Source organism: Colias eurytheme, chromosome 12 (genome assembly GCF_061535395.1).
Source record: "Colias eurytheme isolate Ceu_HAF_F1 chromosome 12, ilColEury1 Martin Lab GWU primary, whole genome shotgun sequence".
NCBI lineage: Eukaryota > Metazoa > Arthropoda > Insecta > Lepidoptera > Pieridae > Colias > Colias eurytheme.
The window spans coordinates 4,421,813-4,447,356 of record NC_142991.1 but is presented as its reverse complement, the minus strand read 5'-3'; the positions used below and the strand labels follow the sequence as shown (position 1 = coordinate 4,447,356).

The following is a 25,544-nucleotide window of genomic DNA, read 5'->3' as shown; positions in this document are numbered from 1 at the left end:
ATAAGTGTCTATAAAAATATTAAGATAGAGACTGTTTGAGAATATTAACAATTTCCTGATTTATAAAAGAAAATATAATGTAACGAAATATCTATTGATAGACTTCTAATTAATACAATAGTAGTTAATCGCGCATTTGTCCTGCGACCTTTGAAATAGATTAGCACTTATTTTCTGTGAAAAATCGGTACAAAGCTATTTAATAGAAACCTTCTCATATTGTTATCTCAATCGTCCTTCTTACCAGTTACCCTGCGTCCTACATGGTCTTACAACTTTATAAATCCTTGTTAAACGTATAATTAAAGGAGTTAGTAATTATAGTGCACGACCCCGAGGCGGCATCTGCCCTATCTATCGGACTATACAATCGACAATAAATTTGTACTTACATTAAAGGATATTCACGTTTAATAAGCATCTCCTCTAAACATTACTGTACTATAATCTAAGATTTATCTAGAGTAGTAAGGGAATGTCTTTTTATAAACCTTTTTGCTCAATTACTCTTGATACTTTATGCGAAGTTATGCGTTTATTTATGTTGCGAGAGGGTCCCACATTGTAATGTATCTGTCGTGGCCATATCGTACATTTGCTAATTTCATGAAATGGCCAATTTAGTTTGGCCAGATCGTTAAATCGTCAACGTTTCACGGCCCTTTCACGAAATGCGACCATTTTTGTTTCTTTTTTAAAAAGCGATTCGCTTTTGACACTCGCCGGCCGCTTCGCGGCACGCTCGCTTTGCTCGCTCGGCTCGTGCGTTGTTTATTAAAGTCTAACCTAACCTAACCTAACTGTTTTCTATTGAAAAAACCATTCGCTTCTGGTATTCGCCGGCGCTACCGCGGCACTAACTTAAATGACAATAAACCAGTTCTTAAAATATTCTGAATTTTTTAATATCTTATGGACTCTTTATGGAATCTCTTATCTTCTTTTATTTTATACGATCTGGCCAAATGTCGATGACCAAATCGTGAAACGTTGACGATTTAAGGATCTGATCAAACTATGTTGGCCATTTCATGAAATGAGCAAATCTACGATATGGCCACGACATATCGACTCTTGGGATTATCATAAGAAATTAATTGCTGCTGACATTTTTACCTGTTAATTCTAATAGGATATTGAATATACGTATACTTTAATGATGATGTTAGTTAGTCAATGGCCACTTCTTATGACACTACCGAGTTACTGGTTGCGAATACGAGATGCTAACGGGTACGGGGAATACTTAACGTATTTAGGTTATAGAATTTAGGTCCCTATAATTGATAGTCATTAAGGTTAAATTTGTTTATAAATGCTGGATATCAGAAAGCGCATCTCGCATGGAAAGTGCATACAACCCGTTAGAGCGGTCCGCATGCATCAAACTTTCGAATCCCGTCTAGACCTGGCAGCTATACGTATAATCTGCACTTTCTATGCTTGTTTTCCACGTGAGGTGTTTGGTCATGGTGTATCAAATATTATGACGATTGCATAATGTTTATTTTTGACGTCTATTGAATTCGATATGACTGTCATTTATGTTATTTGTTCAATGCAACGAAAGTAAGACTTTATAGAAAGTGATGGATGGATTTTGTGTAGAGACAGCTTTTTAAGTTTATTGTATTTGACACACAAAAGTGTATCTTTTGTGTGTTAAATATACGTAGTAACCAGTGGTTAAATACAAGTAGCAGTTTTTTTGGAGGGCGTATTTAAATTTGTAATTAAAATACAGCTAATTGACACAAAAAAAAATACATTTGATAATAACTAACAATTGTACCAGACTTACCGTTAATAATATTTTTATTAAAACTAACTAAGTACCAAGAATAAAATTTAATCTTTACCTAACATTTTCACCGACAGCTGCAAAATGTACCTAGACCATCGAGATATATGTACTACTACATACTATCTCGATGACCTAGACAAATGGAGCGTGTCACGTGTTACTGCGCTTTGTCATCATCAAACAATTTACTGCTTCTAAAAAGATTCACCAATTTGCTAAATGACAGTTACTTTATGGCTTTGCTCTTCTTATGTAAACTTGTACACATGATTATCTTTTTTAGGGTTCCGTAGCCAAAATGGCAAAAACGGAACCCTTATAGTTTCGTCATGTCCGTCTGTCCGTCTGTCCGTCTGTCCGTCTGTCACAGCCGATTTACTCGGAAACTATAAGTACTACAGTGATGAAATTTGATGGGAATATGTGTTGTATGAACCGCTACAAAAATATGACACTAAATAGTAAAAAAAAGAATTGGGGGTGGGGCCCCCCATACATGTAACTGAGGGATGAAATTTTTTTTTTCGATGTACATACCCGTGTGGGGTATCAATGGAAAGGTCTTTTAAAATGATATAAAGTTTTCTAAAAAACATTTTTCTTAAAGTGAACGGTTTTTGAGATATCAGCTCTCAAAGTCGTAAAAAGTATGTCCCCCCCCCTCTATTTTTATAACTACGGGGTATAAAATTCTAAAAAAAATAGAGGTGATGCATGCTAATTAACTCTTTCAACGATTTTTGGTTTGATCAAAGTATCTCTTATAGTTTTTGAGATAGGTTGATTTAACTGTAATTTATTATATTTGCTGCTACGGAACCCTTTGTGCGCGAGCCCGACTCGCACTTGGCCGGTTTTATTTTACTAGGTAGCGTACGAAGTAAATGTGAAAGATAAATAATATTGTCATGTCATTTGTTTAATGCTTCTTGGTTCAGTTAGTAAACTTATTTCTTGTGTTCTTTATAACATAATGTCTGTAGGATATGAAAGTCATGGCTTTTGCAACGTGGTAAACATATAGGTATATATATTTTTTATTACAGCAAAACTGCTACATATACATTTTCATTGATAATTAATTTTAATTTGAAACAGATTTGCTGCTATTAAACATGTAACAGTTTTGATGTCCTTAGGGTTGGTCGTATTTTTCTCTGTTGTTATATTTGTCTATGTCTGTTGTAAATTATCTGTCGATAATGCTTGATTATGATTTTTATATCAAAGCTCAAGTGAAACACCTGCCTTCTGTTAGTGTATGATATGATGTATGATATAAACAACTAACGATCACATAATATTACCTTTACGAGTAGAAAGTGTTGTTCACACACAAGTGTTCCTAACACATATATGATATCGGCTACTGTTATGATAGCATGTTAAGTGAGGCCTGTTATTGAAAGAAGTAGGCTAATGTTGCATTTAAATGGTTATTTAAATTAAGGTAAGCTGGTTTTGTCGTCGCATATAATTGCAGTTTACAACTTGCGCTGCTGATAAATTTCTTTTTCTGTCAATGTGTGTGTTGTGTACCTATGCAAAAATTAAAATAAAAAAATCTTCAATAAATTTAGTTGTCGGAATTAGGATATATATTAAGTATACTCTGCAGCATTGAAATAGCCCGCTAAAATATTATGCGGTCGAAGTTGCTAGCTTTTATGATTGATAATGATGTTACAAATGTAATATTTAAAAATTTAGTTTAGCTATAATTAATATTGCTAAGTGCTTGTAGGAAGCCATAGAATTGATTGGTAGTAAATACTTCATACAATAAATCATATTTACTTAGCCCTTCGGAATGTGATTAATTGATAGTATACAAGATGGAAATTGATTGGAATAGTCAGCAAATGAATAGTGTCTGTGTGTTCATGCTGTGAGATTCATCGGATTCTTATCTAATCTATCATTTCACTGTGCATACCTTGCGTCTATAGAATACTTTATCATGTGTTGTGTAGGTCAGTGGTACTTATGTTGAGTTAACGCCATTTTTGGTTGGATTTTGGAATGTCATGGGGATTCAGATACAATAAAATAATAAAGTCAATTTCAAGCAGTCATGGAACTAATTTCAATTTATTTTTAGTAAGATTTTTATAAGTAGGTAACTAGATATTATTTTTTCTTATATTTTGCATTATTTACCTAAGTGAGTAAGCCGATGGTGAATTTGTTGAATTAAATCATGCCAGCCGGCGTGAAAGTTGTTATTTGAACCTAAAAGTGGTGCAGCGATAACTTTCTTTACTTAAATGTTTCAATAATCTCGATCTTTCTACTGATAGGGAAAGGGAAAATATACTAAAAAGTTGGTAAAACGATACTTTTAAGTTTTAACATTCAAACATAGGTACTTAATTATTTAGATTGATCAAGACTTTGGTTAAATTCCATCTGACATCTGTAACTACATATTTGTAAATTGAATTTAAAAGGTGTAGAATTTTTGCAGAATTTTTTATCGATTGTTGCCGTATCTAAATATTAAATTAGCCACATTCTAAATATATATCTAATCATACATGTTCATAATAATTATTATTTATCTATTTTATATCGTTTTCGAATTCCCAGCTAGAAAGTAAACATAATGTTTTAAGTGTAAATTTTGGCAAATGAAGCTTGCTTCTAAACTTATCGTTTAACTTTTTATATAGGTACATATATATATTCTATACTATTCGTATTCGTATAATTACATATTACACTGAAACATTCAAAACTAGAATATTATAATTTAAATAAAAAAGGAGAAATTATGGTACAGGAAGTACACATAAATTAAATTAACCTATCCTATGTGTTAATCCAAGTTACCCTCTATACCTATGTGTGATAAATTTAATTGTAATCGGTTCAGTAGTAGGTATTTGCGTGAAAGAGTAACAAACACACACACATCCTCACAAACTTTCGCATTTATAATATCAGTAGGAAGGATTGAAGAAGAATGCTCGAGCCTCGAACATCAAAAAATTTCACCTTTCCTTCGTAAGATTACGAAAAATGAAAATGATAACATTTCTTTTTATAGCTTATTTATCAGGATCAGAACTGTGCAAAATTAAGAGTTCAATTAGAATTTAGGTAGGTATATTTGATATGGTAAATAAAAATGAATAAAATAAAACTAATTTATATGCGATTATTTAAATAATATCATCCCGGTGCTATGCTAGTGTCACTTCTCACTCACTGCTGTTTACATAATATGTAGGTATACCTACCTATCTTTGCAAACACAAGGTTAAAAATCGCGTTGGTCACAACTCACAACACACCTGTGATTGTGTATAGACATGGTAGGTACTAGGTACCTATAGATGTGAATATTAGAAATTTTTTACACACATCAAACGCGGTAAAATCGCTATAAGATAATAATATTAAGTACTTATTAAGTATTTCATAAAATACATATATGTTTTTATTACAGTTTTAAAGAACTTAGAGTTAGAACGATAGAATAATATTATCACTGTATGTAGGTATTGCTTCGTTAAATTATTATTACCAAAGTATTAAAACAGCCGTATTCATGCGACGCTGCCGCTTTGCTTAGTAGACCGTGCAGCGTACTCGCTTACACACCGCAAGTTAGACAGAGACAGATATTGTCTGACAGGTCAAATGTAACCAGACTATTTTAAACCGATCGAAAGCGTCATATTCGTCCGTCACATTCGTTGAAAACAACGCTGTTTTAGTTGCAAAAAGGAAGTTTTTGTTGTGTTGAAGTGGTTATAACTTATGTTTTATACAATTTCGACGTGGAGAGCTATAAATACGTGAATACAACGGCAATGCCGCGGCGTTTGAGCGATGTATGGGAATATTTTCAAGTACTAAGTGAATCGGGAAGAAAAAAACATTGCTTGTGTGTTTATTGTAAAAAAGAATACAAATACAGTAACTCCACCAGGCTCGCGGCACATATTGTACAGTGCGATATTTGTCCAATAGATATAAGAAATATGTACAGAAGTCAATTAGAGCGGTTGGAATCAGCCCATTGTTCCAAATCATCATCACCGTCTGCGAAGCATTTTTTACACAATAAAGTATTGAGGAAGAAACTTAAACGTCGACTTAATATTTCGGAATATTTTAAGATAACAAATGAACCAGGACAAAAAACTCACGCATATTGTGTGTTTTGCAATACCGAATTTAAACAAGTTAACACTGAGAAACTAATTTCGCATTTTCAATCTTGTACGAAATGTCCCATAGATGTGAAAAATAAGATTAAGAATTTTAGCTTAAATAATACTCCAAACAATTCTTACGATCCTCAACTAATAATAAAAAAGTCAACAGAACGTCCAAAAGTTTGGGAGCACTTTCGAATAATAAGCAAAGAAGGATATAAACGTCACGCCGCCTGTAAATACTGCGATGTTGAGTACAAATATTCTAATGCCACTAGGCTAGTAGTACATTTATGTCGATGTCCTAACTGTCCAAATGATGTGAAGAATCAATTTTTGGAATACCAGTCTATTAAAAGTCCACCACATCCGTCTCACCGACCCATAAGTATAAAAACAAGTCCAGCTTTAGGAAGGCCTTTGAGTGACGTCTGGAAATACTTTAAAATCAATCATGAGTCAGTATACAAAAGGCATACCTCTTGCATGTTTTGTGGTAAGGAATATAGACACAGTAATGCTACGAGGTTACTTAAACATATCGTAGAATGTGAAAAGTGTCCGAAACCTATAAAGAATAATTATTTAGCTGGTGACTCGCAATCGAGTAGTGATGACAGCGAGGACGAGAGTATGTCTTCAGAGGGTTCGTCCAATGAGGCGGATTATTCGCTATCTCAAGTAGTAATAAACAATGATAATAATGCAACGTGTGATAATGAAATTGCATCTACGAGTTCTTTTATATGCAATAAGAACCATATTGTGGTTGAAGTCAATGTTGAAAACGTCGATGACGACATTGATGCGACATTAGCCCGTGCCATATTTGCAAGTGGCGTACCCTTTTCATTATTAGATTCTAAATATTGGAAAAAAGCAATAAATAAACTTCGTCCTGATTATAACATACCGTCTGCACTCGATTTTAGCTGCAGATTACTTGAAGGTGAACACGCAAGATTTCAGGAAAATATTGATTATGAAATAAAAGAATCTGATATGTTGGTTCTGATATGCGACGAGATGCATGTAGATGATAAAGGTAACATTTAATTATTTTATGAATATTTATTTCAGAAATTCGATGATTCAATGCCTATTTTATTGCGTATACCTATTATTTAATAATAATTATTTATATAACTAGAGTAAATGTTAAACTTTAATAAATTTATAACCCTTATGAATCCACTAAGTAAAATTAAAGAATTGCAATAAACTTGTGAAGTTGAAGTATGCACAAAATTATTTTAGTTGTCATTATAAACGAAAGTTCGATAATTTTTTGTCCTAAACTTTTTTAACAATAAATTATTTATTTATTAATTTAATTTATTTTCTTTACAGAGTTACTATGTTTTATGGTTGCTACAGCCTCAAAAACTGTTTGTTATAAGATTATTTTCTTCGAGTATAAGCAAAATAAATGCAGTGAAGATATAAGTAGCATTATAAACGAAATAGGACCAGACAAAATATTAGGCATTATTACAAAAAGTAACTGGCATATGACGCAGACAAAAACAAAACTAGCTGGTACTTTTCCCAATATAAGTGGGGTATGTTGCTTATTTGATACCATGTACTCCATATTCAGAGATATTGTTGAAGAATCTATTATAAAGGGTACAACTTACGATGTTGAAATCGTTGTCAAGTATTTAAAAAACGAAGTTTCAAAGGATTTATTATCAAGCGTACACACAGAAATTATTAACTCACTGAAACTCCCAAATGCTGAAAACTGGAAGGATTTTCTTATTCAATTGGAAGTGTTGATGAAACATAAAAATACATTACAGTCGCTTGTGCTTTCGGACATGGTGTACATTGAAGAAGGAATTAAAATGACAATATTAAGCGAAAGATGGTGGGATGGTAACGAAAAATGCATTAGAATCATCAAACAATATAACACGGCCTTGACCGAAGCGGGATCTGAGAAATGCATTCTATCCGATGTGCCCGCCATTTTCACTAAATTATTGTCAAATATAGAGAATGAACTTATTTCTTATGGAGAAAATTATAACGGCGACAAACATTTTATAAGAGCCACTATAGAAAATCGCAGGAAGAATTTTATTCAGCCCATTCATATGGCGGCAAACTTGTTAGACCCGCGGTATGTCGGTTCCATGTTAAATGACGAAGAAATGATTGAAGCAATGTCCTATATATCTTCGTATGCAACATCTCTCACTGACGATCCTGGGGAAATAATGAAAAATTTGGCTGAATTTAAGACGAAGACTGGTTACTTTGCGAAAGTAAAAGCCATTTGGACGAGTGCGAATTTATTAGAACCGCGAATATGGTGGAAAAGTTTTTGTTCGCATTTGAAAATATCAGAAATTGCGATAAAACTTTTGAGTGCCCCTTGTAGTATTCCATGTGATTACAAATCTAAATTATTCACTGAAAATACGCAGAATAGCGACCAACAAGATATGGATCGGTTAATAAAATTAGCTATGATTCGGGCGAATTACTTTTTTGAAAATAAATATGATGAGAACAAGGTGTCTGAATAGTTATTTTAGTAATTACCTAATATTTAAGTAATATTTTATGTTTAGAGAAATATTTGTTATGTTTATAAGTTTTTCTGTATTATCATATTGTCTCAGTAACTGAGAAACCCAAATAAATATAAGTTTATGGTTCAAGTGTGTTTTATTGATTACCTATTAATTGCGAGTTAACAAATCTTATGTAAGAACTTATTTGTAAGAAATTAATTACTTTACTACCTAAGTATATTAGAAATTGAATTATACCTAGTCTAAAACATTTCGATAAAAGTATAAAATGTCATTGTGATTACACAATTTGCAGAGAATACGTAATAATAAAATATTTTTTTTTTGAGAATACCATTTTAATGCGATTGAGAAGTGACATAGACATAAAGAACAAGAACAACTAAGAAGGACTATAGGTACTTTTACTCTGACTCGCTCAAAGCTTATGCAAGTTGCATTATAATTAAATATATGTTTCATTTGTTACAGAACTAGCGAACTAATAGCACTAGTAGCAGTATCGTGTACACTCTTCTTATTCCTGCACACCAGGGACTTGAACACAAAACTTCGACGCATTCAAGGGAAGCTGAATGATGACGTCACCGCTTTTAACCATCTCACAGATCGTAAGTATCATTGTATGAACTATCATCAGTATGTGGTTATAGAAATACAAAATGGCAATGTGTGTGGTCTACTTTATTTATTATCTGTGCTCAAATCAAGTATGCAATAAATTAATTATCTGTAGGTATATTAGGCCGTTGCATTCACCAATCAAGATTTAAAGACCAATTTCTAATTACATAATATATACATATTTGCTTTCTGCTAAAATAAAAAATAAATATATTACTAGTTATGTATGTTAATTCTTTGAGATTCGATTATCACAATCAATCAATATAAATATACAATCAATTTGAAAAAATAAAAAGTGGAGATACATGATAATATTTTATAAACACTTTTATGTGCTTTTATGTTGCATAATTTATAAAAGGACATTCACTAGTCAGTTACTTACATAGGAAGTTTAGCAAACATACGTTCCACGCAGAAGTCTGTAATGCTATCATCATGCATGCATAATGCTTTAATATTGCCACGATTTATGTTATGCACAAATGCTTTAGGACAAATTTTATTCGGTTACGAAATATGGTAAGTATCTATTTCTATGTGGAAATTGGAATATTATATATTATATCGAATCATTTAAACTATGTATGTACTTATTCATTAGGTAGAAATTTTGGCTAAAGACAACTCAAGATCAATTGATTTAATGTAGATGAAACATAACAAAATATTGGCAATAATTATTAAATAATAACATCTAATAAATAAGTGCAGTTGGTACTAACGACATGATATTTACTTTTAAATTTATGGAGACGTTCGTATGAGGTGCCTAATAAGCGGCAATAAGGAAATAGTTAGAAGGATACTTCCAACTTACATTTATCGTATTTACGGCCTATTGTTAGAGAATGCTCTTGTACTATGGGAATTTGTTGACTTTCACTAGCTAGAAAAAACATTTAATGGGCTCTGATTTCAAATTCACGATTCCGTGGCATTGATTTGATTTAAATTTATGGCTTTCAATGTTATTGCGTCGACTTTTTTTTGTGCTTGATTTAAATGTATTATTAAAATTATATAAAGAAGAGAGGTTTCAAACTAGATTTTTTTTTTTCTGAAGCCACTTAAGTTTTAGTAATATGCACGAATCTCTATAAGACACATTAAAGTGATCTACCGTTATTGTATTTTTTATAAACATATATAATATGCAAATATGAAGATTAGAAAGGTCGTTGTTATGATTAAGGGATTAAAGCATATTGTACTTAAGGGGCTGACAAGACCAAATTTAACAGTGATTGCGCTCTCGTTTACTGTGCGCAAACGAGAGCGCAATATCACTGTTACTGGGCGGGCCCAGGTCGTAGAAGAAAATAATTCTTAAAAAACTGCTCAAATAACTTCAATTTGGTGTTGTCAGCCCCTTAACAATCACCACTTAGCAACTTTCTTGAAGAGACTAGTCTATAATGGTATTACTATCTCACTTCATGTAATCATGGTCCATAAAAACGAGGATACACGTGATTACGTTAACAGATTATGTCCATGTTTCTCCTTATTTTTATACGATATTAAATCATATGTTTTTATACGTTTGGATAATACCGGTTATAATGTTTACAAATATAATTTACGTATTTATGATCGTTGTAGGAAATTATTGTTTATATAATAAAGATAAAGGTATAGCTTTTAAAGGTTTATCTATTATTAAGCAGACGTAATCCGCCAAACAAGACCATAAATTAATAACAAGTTTTATTAGGTGAAAATTAAAATATGTAGATAATTATTTTCTAGTCATTTTCTGAATGACTTTCTAATAACGCATAAAATTTTCTCATAACCTGTACATTTTTTCTAATGTTGTTTAATTTATTTCAATGAGCGATAAATTTACTTGAGGATAATAAATACCTAAATAGAACACTCGACCGGACTTCAATTACTTTCAACATAGATTTCGCATTAGGGTCTCACTACTAAACACCTGATTGAAACTAAATGGCTTGTTAACTTTATAGTTTTTCTACAAAACGATTAGTATGAACAAGAAAACAATTATGTTACTAAACTATAATTACTATACTAAATCTAAACTAATTCAACTCATGCAGGCTGCAGCAAATACAAAGTAAGGGCGTTTGTCCACTACAAGGAATTTTACGGTCCGGCATTCCGATTTTTTACGGTCCGGTATGGCACGCAATTAATCTAAATACTAGCTTGTGCACTATACGTAATTTTACTGTCCGACATTTTACTTTTCCCTATTCCGGATGGTTTTTTGAGTTTACGAGTCGCTGTAAGTATAATTGTTTTCGAGTGCCCACTTGCTTGGATTTTACTCTTTTTATTGCATATGCCAATTGAAAGCAAGCTCTTGTTTTACTTTCTTTTAGCTGGCAATGTGATTTGAAAAGTCGGTATTGTTATTTTTATATACATTGACCTATAATAATTATTATCTAAGTAAGTGTTGGTAAGTTAAAGTTCAAGTGGGAATAGCTTTAGCTCCTCGTCACCGATTAAAATAAAATATAAGTGAAACACGCATTTTAAATCTCTTACGGAACTTTACTTTTTATAGAATAATATATCTTACGAAGTAATATAATATTTCATCTTCTATATTTTTTACTCGTTTCTTGTAAAATGCAAAAAAAATATGATAGCATTCTACCGCCAAACTTCCTTGAACTGTACCGCACTGATCCGAGTAAAGACGGACAGGTGCACAAGCCAATTCATCGGATTTTTCATGCCAAACCGGACCGTAAAAAATCGGAATGCCGGACAGTAAAATTCCTTGTAGTGCACAAGCGCCCTAAAGAATAAAATAGTCGTATAGATATTACATTTTTAAAAGATACCTATTTGTGTTTAAAGGATTAGGTAAGTATGTATATATGTATAAAACAAAGACACCGCAAGTTAATAAAATATATTGTGAACGTCAGTAGAAAGGGTTACCCTATTCTGATACTGGATAAAGGATACGAGATAAAGGAGATAAAGGATACGAGATAAAGAAATGGATGCAAAATATTTAATGTCATATTTTTATTAATATTCCATTATAAAAACAAAATTCAGACAAAGTGATCCATACATTCCTTGAACACAGAAAAAAGTAAAATAAAAGCATTTGAAGATTTGGTATCTATCATTTGTAGCGAAGAGACGAGATTCAGATACATTTTCTTAAAAGAAACAGTTTAAACTTGGCAACAGGACCACAACTGTAAATTTGCCTTCCCCTAACATAAAGAAGAACAACTAAAGCTCCAATTTTCTTACACGCTTTTCCCCTTAGTTAGCAAGTGGCAACCCTGACAAGTGGGCACGTGCGAGCAATTCCAGGCCGAGTACATTTCCTTATTGGATGATCCGCTTTGTGTATTCAGTGTCAGATATGCGATTACAAGTTTGTGGTAAGTCGGCTAATGAGCGACGAGCTTTATGAAGTTGGCTCATTTGTTTATCAATAGACTTGCAGTATAGAGATATATCATACTTTTGAACTTCTAACGAACCGCCGTGAAAGGGGATAGGTGTTTGCTTATCTCAAGAAATTGCAGTAGGTCGTAAAGTAAGTAATAAATACTAAAATGACTTTCTAAAATTTTTAAATGTAAGTAGTGCTTGCTTGTGAAATTTAATTAAAAATTCTGCAAATGGATATAATATGTATTTTGCTTCTGTTAAATTTATATTCCGTATCCACTTGCATAATTAAATTAATACTTTCGAAAAAATTATTAAAAATAAATTAATAATCATGCACTTGATACAGGTAAAACTATACACAACCAACGGTTGACTATAAATTGAGTAATTATTATTTATTACATAATTGCTAGGAACCGTGCCACATGAGTAGAAAGACGGACCGTGCGATGTGATGTATCGTCCGGACTAGCTATAATTTTTATTGTAATTTACTCACTGTATACATTATGTAACATTAATTTTATAATGGCAATAACTAGTACGTTCGTAAGGAATTTTTACGCTTTCATCCACAGCTTTCATCAATTCTAATTTTTGTTTTTAAGGTTCTTTTATTTATCTTACTTTATCAATCTAGACCACCAACTTATCTCTTTCATTAAAGCAACGATTTCTGATTTAAGAACAATTAATCTTTTCAACTAATTTTATTAAGACGAGTTTTCAGGAAATGAAAAACGAGAACGATTCTAGTAAACGTAGTAACTAATAAAATACCTGTTAAATTAACAACTATCTTCCAAGTAAGAGTAAATTCTTCACACGAACGTTAAATGTTACTTTATGACTCCAATTAGGTTAACAACTTAACGTATATAATATTATAACAATTAACAAGCATAAAGTAATCACGGGGCAAAATCAAAAGTGATATAAAATTACTTACGCATCTTTATGGCCTGTAAAACATGTATTTTATAATAAATAAACCTATTTCTTACTTGCAACAGAGCGTTTATTATTTATTACCAATAATGATTAGAAGATACGGTATTATTTGTGATGGTAAGAGAGTAAAGCTATAGGTATAATTTATTACGAAATTTTAGAATGTTTGGTTTATTATTTTGCATCTAGTCTTTATTATTTTATTTTATGTAAGTACCTACTTGTCTAGATGGATAATCATTTCAACTGATTTATAGATAGATATTAGATACATATTTTGAGCGTGTCACCTAAAATAATTCCTACTTCTTGTGTCATCTGTCGTTAAATATCTTGTCAATATATTATATATTATCTTGCTTACACAATTTTATTCAAATCTTTAAAATAGGAAGATAACCTATTACAATATAAAGACAAAATTATAGAAAGGAAAACCCACAGATGCAATAAATCGAACTTTCTATTATTCAGGATGATAACTAATACCTAAGTTACTACTGATTACGAAGTAACTATTCTCTAATCTGTGCTACTGAGATGTAATTTCGTAGGTATTATCATGGACTAATAGAATCTAAAGAGGACTGATGATTGTCATACTAGAGATCGTACCCCGTAATTTCAGCTTATTGCTAGATGGCGCTCTCATTTGAGCTTATTATTTAATTTGCAGTTTTAAAAGCGCCACCTAGTGACCAATTTTAGAACTAAGGAAACAGGAAACTATCGATTTTCAATTATTACATCTAGAGGGCGTTGTTTTAAAAACTCCGGTGTTTTTGAATTATTATTTATTATTTTAGTTTTTAGGGAGCATCTAAGGAAGTGAGTACCTCTATTACGATTTCGACACCCACTACAAACATTCGACATAGTGATCAGAGTAGTGTATATAATATAATTATATTATATATATTCTTTATTTTCTGTTAAAAAAATGTCTATATCTTTTTTCTTCTTAAGTATTCCCTTGTAAACAGTATTATTTATTTGACCATAAAATACGGGAAAAGAAAAAAAATGTGGATGTACAGCGATGATTTGAACCAGCATCTATCGATTTTAAAGTACGAGACTCAGTCAACACAGCTACAGGCACTTATACGTCTTACATTGAAATTTATGCTCTAATTGTTCGAGTATTTCTTTGATAAATACAGTTCATAGCAACGCGGTGGTGGAGCATCTTAAGGAAGTGAGTACCTTTAATAAGATTTCGACACCCACTACAAACATTCAACATAGTGATCAGAGTAGTATATATTATATAATTATATTCTTTATTTTCTGTAAAAAAAAATGTCTTTTCTTTTTTCTTCTTAAGTATTCTCTTGTAAACAGTATTATTTATATGACCCTTAAAATACGGGAAAAGAAAAAAAATGTGGATGAACAGCGATGATTTGAACCAGCATCTATCGATTTTAAAGTACGAGACTCAGTCAACACAGCTACCGGCACTTATACGTCTTACATTGAAAGGAGACTGGAGATTGCCCAAGTGACTATGGCACTTGGTATCGCAATCAAACTTATTGTGTCAAGATGAAATATAGCTCAATTTAAAGCTTGATGTTAGTACTTTTAGAAACGATTAAAGTTTTTATGTAAATAAGCCGCAGTTCACGACAATAAAAATAAAACAATAGTTTTATTCAACGCTTCAAAAAAATACTTTATCGAGTTTATACTAACGATGAACGTTAAGTTTTACATTTATTACATAGGTAATATTTTAATTTACAAGACAAATGTGAAAAGTAAATCGTAATAAACATTATAATTCAAAATAAATAACGTCGAACAATGCGTCGAACACATTCATTCAACTATGACATATGACGCAGGACGCTTGCTAGAGAGATAGATATAATGTGTCAAAACAGAAACTTTTACTTTTATTTCTATTTATTCGTTATAACTACGACTTAATAGTGATAAATATGATCATTATAAATACAAAGAGGAATTAACAATATCACGAACACGTGACACAACTAGTATTTTACCGATTCCATACGTGGTCATACATGTTTCAAAAGAATAACTTTTACTATTATTTCAATTTATCCGGTATAATTAAGACTTAATATTGATACATATGATCATTATAAATACAAATAGGAATTAACAATATCACGAATACGTGGCACAACTAAAATTTTACCGATACCACCCGTGGTCATTCTCTCTAATTGTTCGAGTATTGCACGCCTCATAAGCGAAGCGTTTTTCTTTGATAATTAATACAGTTCATAGCAACGCGGTGGTGGAGCATCATAGAGTAACTTATATAGGATTGTGGAGCATCTTAAGGAAGAGAGTACCTTTAATAAGATTTCGACACCCACTACAAACATTCGACATAGTGATCAGAGTAGTGTATATCTTTTTATAATATAAAAATGAATCCCAAAATGTGTTGGTAAGCGCATAACTTGAGAACGGATTAACCGATTTCGTTAATTCTTTTTTTATAATATTCCTTGAAGTTCGAGGATGGTTCTTATGTAGAGAAAACGTGAATATGTACCACGGGCGAAGCCGGGGCGGACTGCTAGTCTTCTTATATATAAAAATGAATCGCAAAATGTGTTGGTAAGCGCATAACTCGAGAACGGCTGAACCGATTTCGATAATTCTTTTTTTATTATATTCCTTGAAGTACGAGGATGGTTTTTATGTAGAGAAAACGTAAATATGTACCACGGGCGAAGCCGGGGCGGACCGCTAGTAATATATATTATTTAAATTCTTTATTTTCTGTTAAAAAAATGTCTATATCTTTTTTCTTCTTAATTATTCCCTTGTAAACAGTATTATTTATATTATGACCATAAAATACGGGAAAGAAAAAAATAAAGATGTACGGCAATGATTTGAACCAGCATCTATCGGTTTATAAGTACGAGACTCATCAATACAGCTACGGGCACCTATACATCTTACGTAGAAATTTATGCTCTAATTGTTCGAGTAATTCTTTGACAAAAACAGTTCATAGCAACGTGGTCCATGGTCTTAGATCATTAAGTAATGGATGGAGTACGCTGGCAAATGTTCTAACTAAACTTTCTGCTGATTTTGGTGCGGGGAAGGTAACTCACACTATTGAAACACAATCACACATTCACAAAAATAATTTGTGTCACGAAAGTCGTAAAAATTTATGACCTTTTAAGCGACGAGTTTTTAAATTCAACTCTATCCCCAAGTTCATAAAGATTAAATTTGTATTTCATTCCAAGTTGTCTCGTGGGGAGTGCGGTTCAATATCGCGTTCTAAATTCAACTTTATAACTTAGATCATAAAGATTAAATTTGTATTTCTTTAATGCCTCAGCCCCCGGAATCACAGACACAATAGAAAATCTATTGTGTCGTGGCCCGTGGGCCGTGGTCCGATCGGGCCGCTCGGTGGTCAAGGGGCTAAAAGATAGACTCGTAAGGAATGCGGTTCATTATCGGGTTTTAAATTCAACTTTATCTCTTAGTTCATAAAGATTAAATTTGTATATTTTCTTTCCATGATAGTCTCGTGGGGCCGCATCAATGATCGAGTAAACGACTCGATTATTTGTCTTGATCATATCGCTAAACGATACATCGACGATTATTAGAAATTGCATTTAATTAGAAATGTACGTTAAAAAAATATACACAAATGAAAGGTTATTCCATCTTTTTTAATATTCGACAAGTTTGAATTGCTTCTGCAAGGCTTGACAGTGCAAAACGGCATTTTAGCGGAGCACTCGCAGACGTCCTTTCGATGTTTTAGCCTAGGAAAACGCAGAGTGTTTGTAATCGATTACGCAAGTAGTTTTTATGAAAGCATAAGATTTTTCGATTCGAATAATCTTATACCTCGACAAAAGGGGAAACACCTGCGAGTGTTATCGATTACTTAATGATCTAAGTCCATGGTGGTCACGAAGTCACTCTCGAACAGCGATGAACGAAGTGACAAAAATAGGCGGTCCATCCTAAGGAGCGCTGGTGCAGTGAACTCCCATAAATAATTATAATAAAGTTGTGCTCATTCATTTAACAATTAATATATCTTTAATTTTAAATTAAATTTATCGTATACCTAAACTCCAATACGAATATCAAATGCCTAAATACGGAATCCAATAAGAGGTTAAGATAAATTTTCAGTCCTTCGCGAAACAAAAGATCACGTAAACATAGCGCAATCCATTTTATAGATCATCTTCATACTTGATAGTATTATTTTTTTATATTTTTATTGAAATTGATTCCAGAAGATAACTTTAAAAATTCATTTTGTTACTTTTATTAGTGATCCATTGAAATGTTACATTTTTTAGCCCTAACCTTGCATTTTTTAGAGGACGCAATTTTGTTTTTTTGATGTGTAGGGGGGGTCAGTGTGAAGCTAAAACCAAGTTTGTGGGGTTATAAGAGTAAACTGTATAAGTTTCATATTCCAATTATTTGTAACTAGCGGTCCGCCCCGGCTTCGCCCGTGGTACATGTTTACGTTTTCTCTACATAAGAACCATCCTCGTACTTCAAGGAATATAATAAAAAAAGAATTATCGAAATCGGTTCAGCCGTTCTCGAGTTATGCGCTTACCAACACATTTTGCGATTCATTTTTATATAGGTATAAAGATTTAAGATATTACTTTGTTCTCATGCTTTGAGTTAAAATTGTACCGTAAAATAGCGTTTTTTGTTAAAAATCTGTAATAGTACCCTTATTGTGGTGCTTTTTTTTTGTAATGAATTTACTACGCTACTGTATTTTCTTTGTTTTAGACTTTAGTTCAATACTTAATTAAACACCCATACAATTTTGTCACGAGTCGCCTCTGGTCAAACTAACCGTTATTAGTGTTACGTTTACTCAAAATACAAAAATGAAGAAAGTATTATTTTACGCTTATTAAATCTTTAAAACTAAAACAAAATGATGTGGAGGTAGGGAGGTGGATTTCCTCAATCGAAAAAGGGAGAGACTAGTCTACTCGATCTATTATTAATGGCGGAAAGTTGTATATATGCTCTGTAACGAAAACATTTCGCTTGCGCGATTCAGAGCAAAAAATAACATTTAAATAAAAATATTTTTTTGCGTATTATATTTTACGTATTATATTTTACGTTATAGTTTACGTTTTTTGCGTATTATATTTTATGTCAAGATACTATTTGGCACATTGATTTTTTTTGTAGCGACATCTCTTAGCTTCATTAAACCGACTTAATGCTCTAAGGCGACATCTAGTTCTTAAACGTATAAAAAAGCTTATAAAAATGCCAAATGCTACTGTGAGTGACATCTATCGACAAAATTGGGAACTGAGAAACGAGTTACGTTTTTTACTATGGCGATTGTAAGTCTTCTTGAACTAAATGTACTGTGGCAATGGAATTTTTTTATCAAGAAAGTACTTTTCATAAGCCATAATAGAATTGAATGCGCTAGCTTGTTTTATTTGTAGCAGTAATTTATTGTATTTATTAAAAAGTGTAGTGTTGTATTTATTGTACCTATATTTATGTTTTCTTTCCTTCTGTGTGGAGTATTAAAATTTAAAAGTTATTTTTAAATAGTCAGAAAGTGATCATTCAAACCACATAATTGGATAATGAGAACAAAATAAACGATGATTTAAATTTATTAAATGACATCAAAAACGTATGACATAATGAATGTCTGATGTTATTTAAATCCTAGACATAAATCAGCAACATGTGACAGTAAGCGCAAGTGAAAGTTATGAAATGGTCTATTCACAAACATTATGAGAGCGTAAATCTTAAATTCGATTAATGTAATCACACTTGTCGTTTTGTAGAGCTACTTTCATTTTCAACGACTATTCATATCTAACATAATATGTAATATGTATGAATCTGTGTTATCTTTGTATGATGATGATGTATTTCAATCATCTTAGTTGGATGGGTTTCGACGTTGCACAGTGCACTACATAAATATAATATGGTAGAAAACTGAATAAACATAGCGGTATTTCTTTATTTAATTATATCGATAGTTCTTCTAGAATATTATATTTATAAATATTTCGTATACTTATGTATTAAAATTTAAGTTTTTATTTTTCAACACACTTGATCATTGATGCAGTAGCTATTTGAGCCACTTAACAGTTATAATATACATAAGTAAATATTTAATTAAAATAATATATAAAACGGTATAACTGTTTAGTAGTCCATATAATTTATTGATATAATTATTGTTAATTAATGTTCTGAAGTATTTAATTAAGATTTTTATTGCACAAACATTTATCGTCCAAACAGAAAAAATGCATACCTATTTAATAAAATATGCATTGAGATAATATTACTACGTATGGAGGAGACACCACGGTCCACGAACAAAATCTGTGCGCCATTTTTTTGCTCTACCTAAGTTTTAAAAATTATTATCTAGTTAGGTACTTACCGATGAAAGTTATTCCTTTGCACTTTTCCGTATTATTTGTATTATTTGTGCAATATCGTAACACACACGAAGGCATATTTGATGCGTTTCACTTTAAAACAAATAAAAAATGAGCGTGCAGTTACGCCATATGGCGTATGTTGAGCGGAACATAAGTGATGTAGGCGGTGTCGTCTCCATATGTTTATCTCAATGTAAATATGTATGTTTTTGGACATTAAAATATACGAATAATAAAATATATTATCTGTGCTTTCAGTAAATTTCTTCCCAGGTGCTATTGTATATAGTCTGTGCTGTTTAGGGTTAGTTCATTGACCGAGGCTGGTCTAGGAAGCTTGTCGTGACTCCTTTATGGGCCTTAGGACATCCATTGTTTACATCCGCCTTTTGTTGATACAGCAGGGAAGAATATGGGAACAAATTGCAACAACGATACATTTTCTTGCTCTAACTAGATACTAATAGCACGTAATTTTCTATCTCTATAAAACGCTGTCTCGGTTCAAAATAGCTACGTAGTATATGTAATGAAATTAGAATAAATAATAATTAATAAAATATAACGTTTATTATAAAAATAATGTATAAATATCAAATAATAACACAAAACCCCGTTACGCAACGGTGCAAAACTACCATTATTTACAGGGCAATAATTCTAGTAGCTAAAACGGTCTGTTTTAATCAAATTTAAATAAATAAACAATAAAATGAAGATCATCGCACGCACCTGACCAATAAATAAATTAACCCAAATTAATAAACATAATATCTTATCTGCCTTATTGCCATTATCGCCACTTATAGGATTGTACACCGGTAAAAGGATACTAACGTGCTGGCCACGGACAATTCGCTATAGCGAAAATTCGCGCGGCGCGACTGGCGGCGCGTCTTGCGAATGAATCAAATGTATGGAAATGTACTGGGCATGCCACGCGCAGCGGCGACCAGCGAGACGACCGGCGAATTTCCCCGAGCGAATCGCGCGGCACGACTAGCGATCGAAACAAATGTATGAGTTATTACGGCGCAGGCCACGGAGTCGAGCGGCAGACGCGGCGACTACTCCCGGAGCGAACTTAATTTAAAATAGTTTGTTTTTTTTTTCGCGAAAATGGACACGGAAGCTTTTATTGCAGAAATTCTAGCTAGACCAGCTATTTGGAAGTCTAGCCACCCGCAACATAATTTTTCATCATGCCTATATTTTTCATATTTTTGGTGGAATTCTCCGTCTGTAACACGATTTCTATTTAATTCGTGTACTCCACTATATCTTCCAAACATTAAATCTTGAGCAAAAAAGCTGCTACTCTCCAAACAACGTCGGGCTAACTTTGATAAAGCCATCTCGTCTCCTCGTCTACACTGGTCGCGGCGGCGAACGCAACTGCCCGTGGCGTGCTTACCGCGCCGCGCGAATTGCCGCGCCGCCAGTCGCGCCGTCGGTCGCGCCGCCGGTGTCCGTGGCCAAGGTGTAAAGTGGCCGAAAGAACCGTTACCGCTTCGGATTCGTATTCTGAATTATGGTAAATGGGAAATTCATGAATTTATACTCCTGTTATTCAAATTTAACGGAATGCATTTCGTGGTCCACAGATTGTTTGTCTGTCTGTGGTTTAGGCTGTGGTTATTTTATGTTTTTTTTTTGTAATGTAAATGGGATTTCGGCAGAACACGATTTAATCTTTTTATTTTTTTATCATTATTACACAGTAATCGGTAAAGGAAACCATTATGATTCAATTCGAATGTCCAAGATGAAGATGTTGTCCTATTTGAATCCGTCGTTGACATTTATTAATATTACTTAATCCAGCTTTAATCAATATTGAGTGAAATATAGTTTTAATTATCTTCTCACCGTATGTGGTAACTGGTATTGTCAACAATTTTCCATATTTATGAGCTATTTGAAAGTTGTTTTTCTTTTTATTTTATTAGGTATTTTCTTCAAGACGTTCGATCAACACACCGTAAAGTTTATCCAAAACATTCGAAACATTTATGCTAAGTCGATAATACCGTTCCTCGAAATGGCAGAGTTAGTTTTATTTCCAACTCAGGTCAATAGTGAGTTCAACATTTCCTTGAGAAAACGAAGGATTCCAATATCCGCGCAGTGCCCGAGTCACGCTTCCAAATGTCATTACCATGCCATGCCGCTCCGGAATTTGTACTGAAAATGTATTTTAATAAGTTAGTTTATCTGTTGAATCCGAGAACCATTTTGTTTACTCGACGTCGTGAGTAATAACCGTGTTATAGTCGTTTGATTTAATATATTCTGATGCTTCTCTATGTAGTCGAATATGAATGAGTTTCGTTTCACTTGCACATTTTTTCGTATTGAGAAAATGCTTTTTTAAAGAACGTAATTTATGGTACTTAATGATAATCATTATCTATAAGCCAATACTGTTTAAGCCAAGTGAAATTATTGTGAATTGTTAATTGTAATCGTCTCGTACAATCAAGGAAGTTTTGTTTATTGTTTTTTTTTAATTGAGAGTTGATTATTACTATTAATAAATTTTATTTTTTTAGTCATAGGCTTTTTACTAGATAGATATATATTTACAGACATGGCACAAGCTATTCCTTTAAAATTGAATAAAAATAGACAGCCATTAACACAGTCCATAGACCTTTAGCTCATAAAAATGAGGAGATCATTAGAAGAACATAACATTGTGAATAAAAACTTGTCTCACCATCCTCTGGTGTTGGCAGCTCTTCCTGGAAGTTATACCAATCACAATTCACAGTAATTAACAGTACTCATGAATTTTTGCGATTGATTGCCTTCACTGCGAATTGTTGCAATTAAAAAACCCATAAATTGTCAATGGCATGCAATTTAGGTAAGGACGCAATAAACACTAAAACTTTTATATGATCAAATTGTAATATTCAAAGGTACATATTAGTAAGTTTAAATTAAAAAAAACATGGTACGGTTTTTAGTATCGATATTTTATGGCTTGAAATCATAGATCACTATTGAAAAAAATATTTCGAAATAGACAGAAAAACAACATTAATTAAAAAAGGTGGGACTACAAAAACATTTTAGCGCCCACATATAAAATCAAAGTGGATTTTTTGGTGATTCAGCTATCCATATAATGCGCCTAATCGTCCGCGTAAGGATATCATGGCAATATGTCTATTTTCTACTAAGCTTTAACAATTCATTTAATGTAAGTTGACATACATACATATCCAACATCCCCATCCCTCAAAGGGGAAAGAATCTTTACTTTTTTTGCAAACACAGAGTACATTTACATGAACAAGTTAGCTGGTTATTGTCAGCAGTCTATCCCATATAAAGGTTAACTCAGCAAATGCCAATGATAATATACTGGTTCAACCACTGATGGGATAGTAAAAAATACATAAAAATGTACTTTTACACCGCTTTTTATTATTTAATAGACGCATTTAAAAATAAAAAATGTCGTATCTTTTTATTCGTAATAAATTTTAGAGTACTTTTGATTTTAGCTTTTTATGGGTAATTTCGTTAGCAGAGTCTACGAAACTTATATCAGAAACCTATTCTTGATAATTTATTATATTTTTAACATTCATATGGAGAGAAATACATAACGATGAATTTCATACATTTCCTTTTCCTACCAGGATACCAGTAGAGATTGCTGTTCAGCGATAAGGCCGCTTCTTGTACAAATGATACCTTTTTTGTAATATCGTTCATTTTCTGTTTTTATTCTACTTAGTTTTTACATTAAATTGTTATAAATAACGCCTTAATAGGAGCTTAAAAAATATATTTTATCGTAAAGGTATTAAGTTAGCATGCAAAAAGGTATTTTTTTTTATTTCTTGAACATTTGCTGATCCTATGAAATACAGTGTACCTATCATATTCTAGATTATTCGTTTTCTCTGCTGGATGCCCATAAATCTAGAAAAGGATACCAATTACCAATAAATATTCTCCTTTTTTTAAAAAGGCCATTACTATGTCGTCCTGCGTAATATTTTACAGAACGTCTCGGACACTTGTGAAAAATAGGGTAAGTATTTTTTTGAGAATATTAATCATTTTATAAAATAGTAGCCAGGTATAGGCATAATAATATAAAATAGGTACATATAATAAATATTCACTTTTATATTAATGTAAGTACTATAATTTTAAAAATAGATTGAATTTACGGTAGGTAGATGCAACTAATAACAGTATTCAATATAATTATAGTTGCTTTGCCTGTGTATAGGTCATAGGATATTGATATTTGCTACTGATCTTAGAATGCAGCAGGCGAAACCCACTAACAATAGCTAGCAATAATTCAGACCAGTCTACGATAAGAAGGTAAAACCGTGTGGTCCTTACTCCTTACAGAGATACAGCGCAAAATAAACATTTATTACGTGGGTTTAATATTAACCATAAACTATAATCAAGATCTCCTACGCACTTGAAGTCGATTAATCTACATATATATAAGTAAATATGCTGAAGAGATTAAGAAAAAAATGTTAAAACAAGAAAACCTATTTTTTCAATAGGTATAGGTAGTTCTATATATAATAAAAAAACCGTTAACATTTTTCTAATAATCAGAAAAATACCCAAGTAATTAAAAATACATACATTAAAACTTATATAATATAATAAGCCGTACGTGTAATTTTTTCCTTTAAACACGGATTTCCACGAAGTATTTCTATCCAAACCACACAGAAAAAAAGTGAATAATGTACAGCATTTATAGGCAATTATGGACTAAACATAGGTCTAATTGTTATAAATTGCCGTTTAGAAACAGACATAAAGGATTTATCTAGCTAAATATTAAATAAAACAATTACAAACGACCTCCAGGGCATGGAATTAAACTGTATTTGCCGGCTCACGTTCAAATAGTTATCATTAAAACAAATGGGCATCATTAGGACTTAGCTGTCACGCCATAACAACAGCTACTATTAGATTTTCTTGTCTAAAATAGTGTTATGTCTTAATTTTGTCTCTAAAAGTAACAATACAACAAAAAACTTTTATTAAATTATTAATTTCGTAATTCGTAAGGTGTTGTACCTAATAGGCAATAAATGGTTATTCGGTGGATACGATTATTTATTTTATTTTTCATGAAAAAGGTTAGGTAAATATTACATTATATACTTAAACAAATAATCTATTTTATTATCTACGCAAATAAAATATACTAATTCTCTCCAAAAGAATATATCTTGAGATAATTGAGCAAAAAATGATATCAAATACGTATCAATCATAATCGCTCAACCTGGGAATTCATCAGTCGCTTCATCAAATAAATGATTGCGAAGAATTTATTGTTCACGGCACAGTTTCAACGGCCGGATGTTGTAAACATTCTCTTCATTAAAGACTCATTTTTTACATCATCGAAATCATTATTACTCATGTATTATATCGGTATTATTTATTTTCTTAGTCGCCGTGAGTATTCAAAATGAAGATGTAGTTTTTGCGGTTACGCTTCCGAATAGCTTATTATGAGTTCACACTCCATCTGTAATCGTAAGTAGATAGCTTTTTTGTTTGCACACGTATTTTAAAACAATCT

The 25,544-nt window shown here is 32.0% G+C and overlaps 2 protein-coding genes across 4 annotated transcripts in view; both read left to right on the top strand.

Annotated features, from left to right (window-relative positions):
* Positions 1–25,544, top strand: part of pip (heparan sulfate 2-O-sulfotransferase pipe) — a 77,438-nt gene that overhangs the window by 28,116 nt on the left and 23,778 nt on the right. For all 3 annotated transcript variants that reach the window (XM_090107639.1, XM_090107642.1, XM_090107641.1), the window contains exon 3: positions 8,988–9,127. In XM_090107639.1, coding sequence (XP_089963765.1) covers positions 8,988–9,127 — 140 coding nt within the window. The remainder of the gene's footprint in view (positions 1–8,987; positions 9,128–25,544) is intronic.
* LOC149903933 (uncharacterized) lies at positions 5,422–8,628 on the top strand. Its single transcript, XM_090108109.1, has 2 exons — positions 5,422–7,015; positions 7,321–8,628. The coding sequence occupies exons 1-2, from the start codon at positions 5,623–5,625 to the stop codon at positions 8,505–8,507; spliced, it is 2,580 nt and encodes an 859-aa protein (XP_089964235.1). The 5' UTR covers positions 5,422–5,622; the 3' UTR covers positions 8,508–8,628.

Coding starts and splice junctions, on each gene's coding strand:
- LOC149903933 (XM_090108109.1), top strand. CDS start 5,623: ATGCCGCGGCGTTTGAGCGATGTATGGGAATATTTTCAAGTACTAAGT. Junction 7,016..7,320: donor GATGCATGTAGATGATAAAG/GTAACATTTAAT, acceptor TTTTCTTTACAG/AGTTACTATGTTTTATGGTT.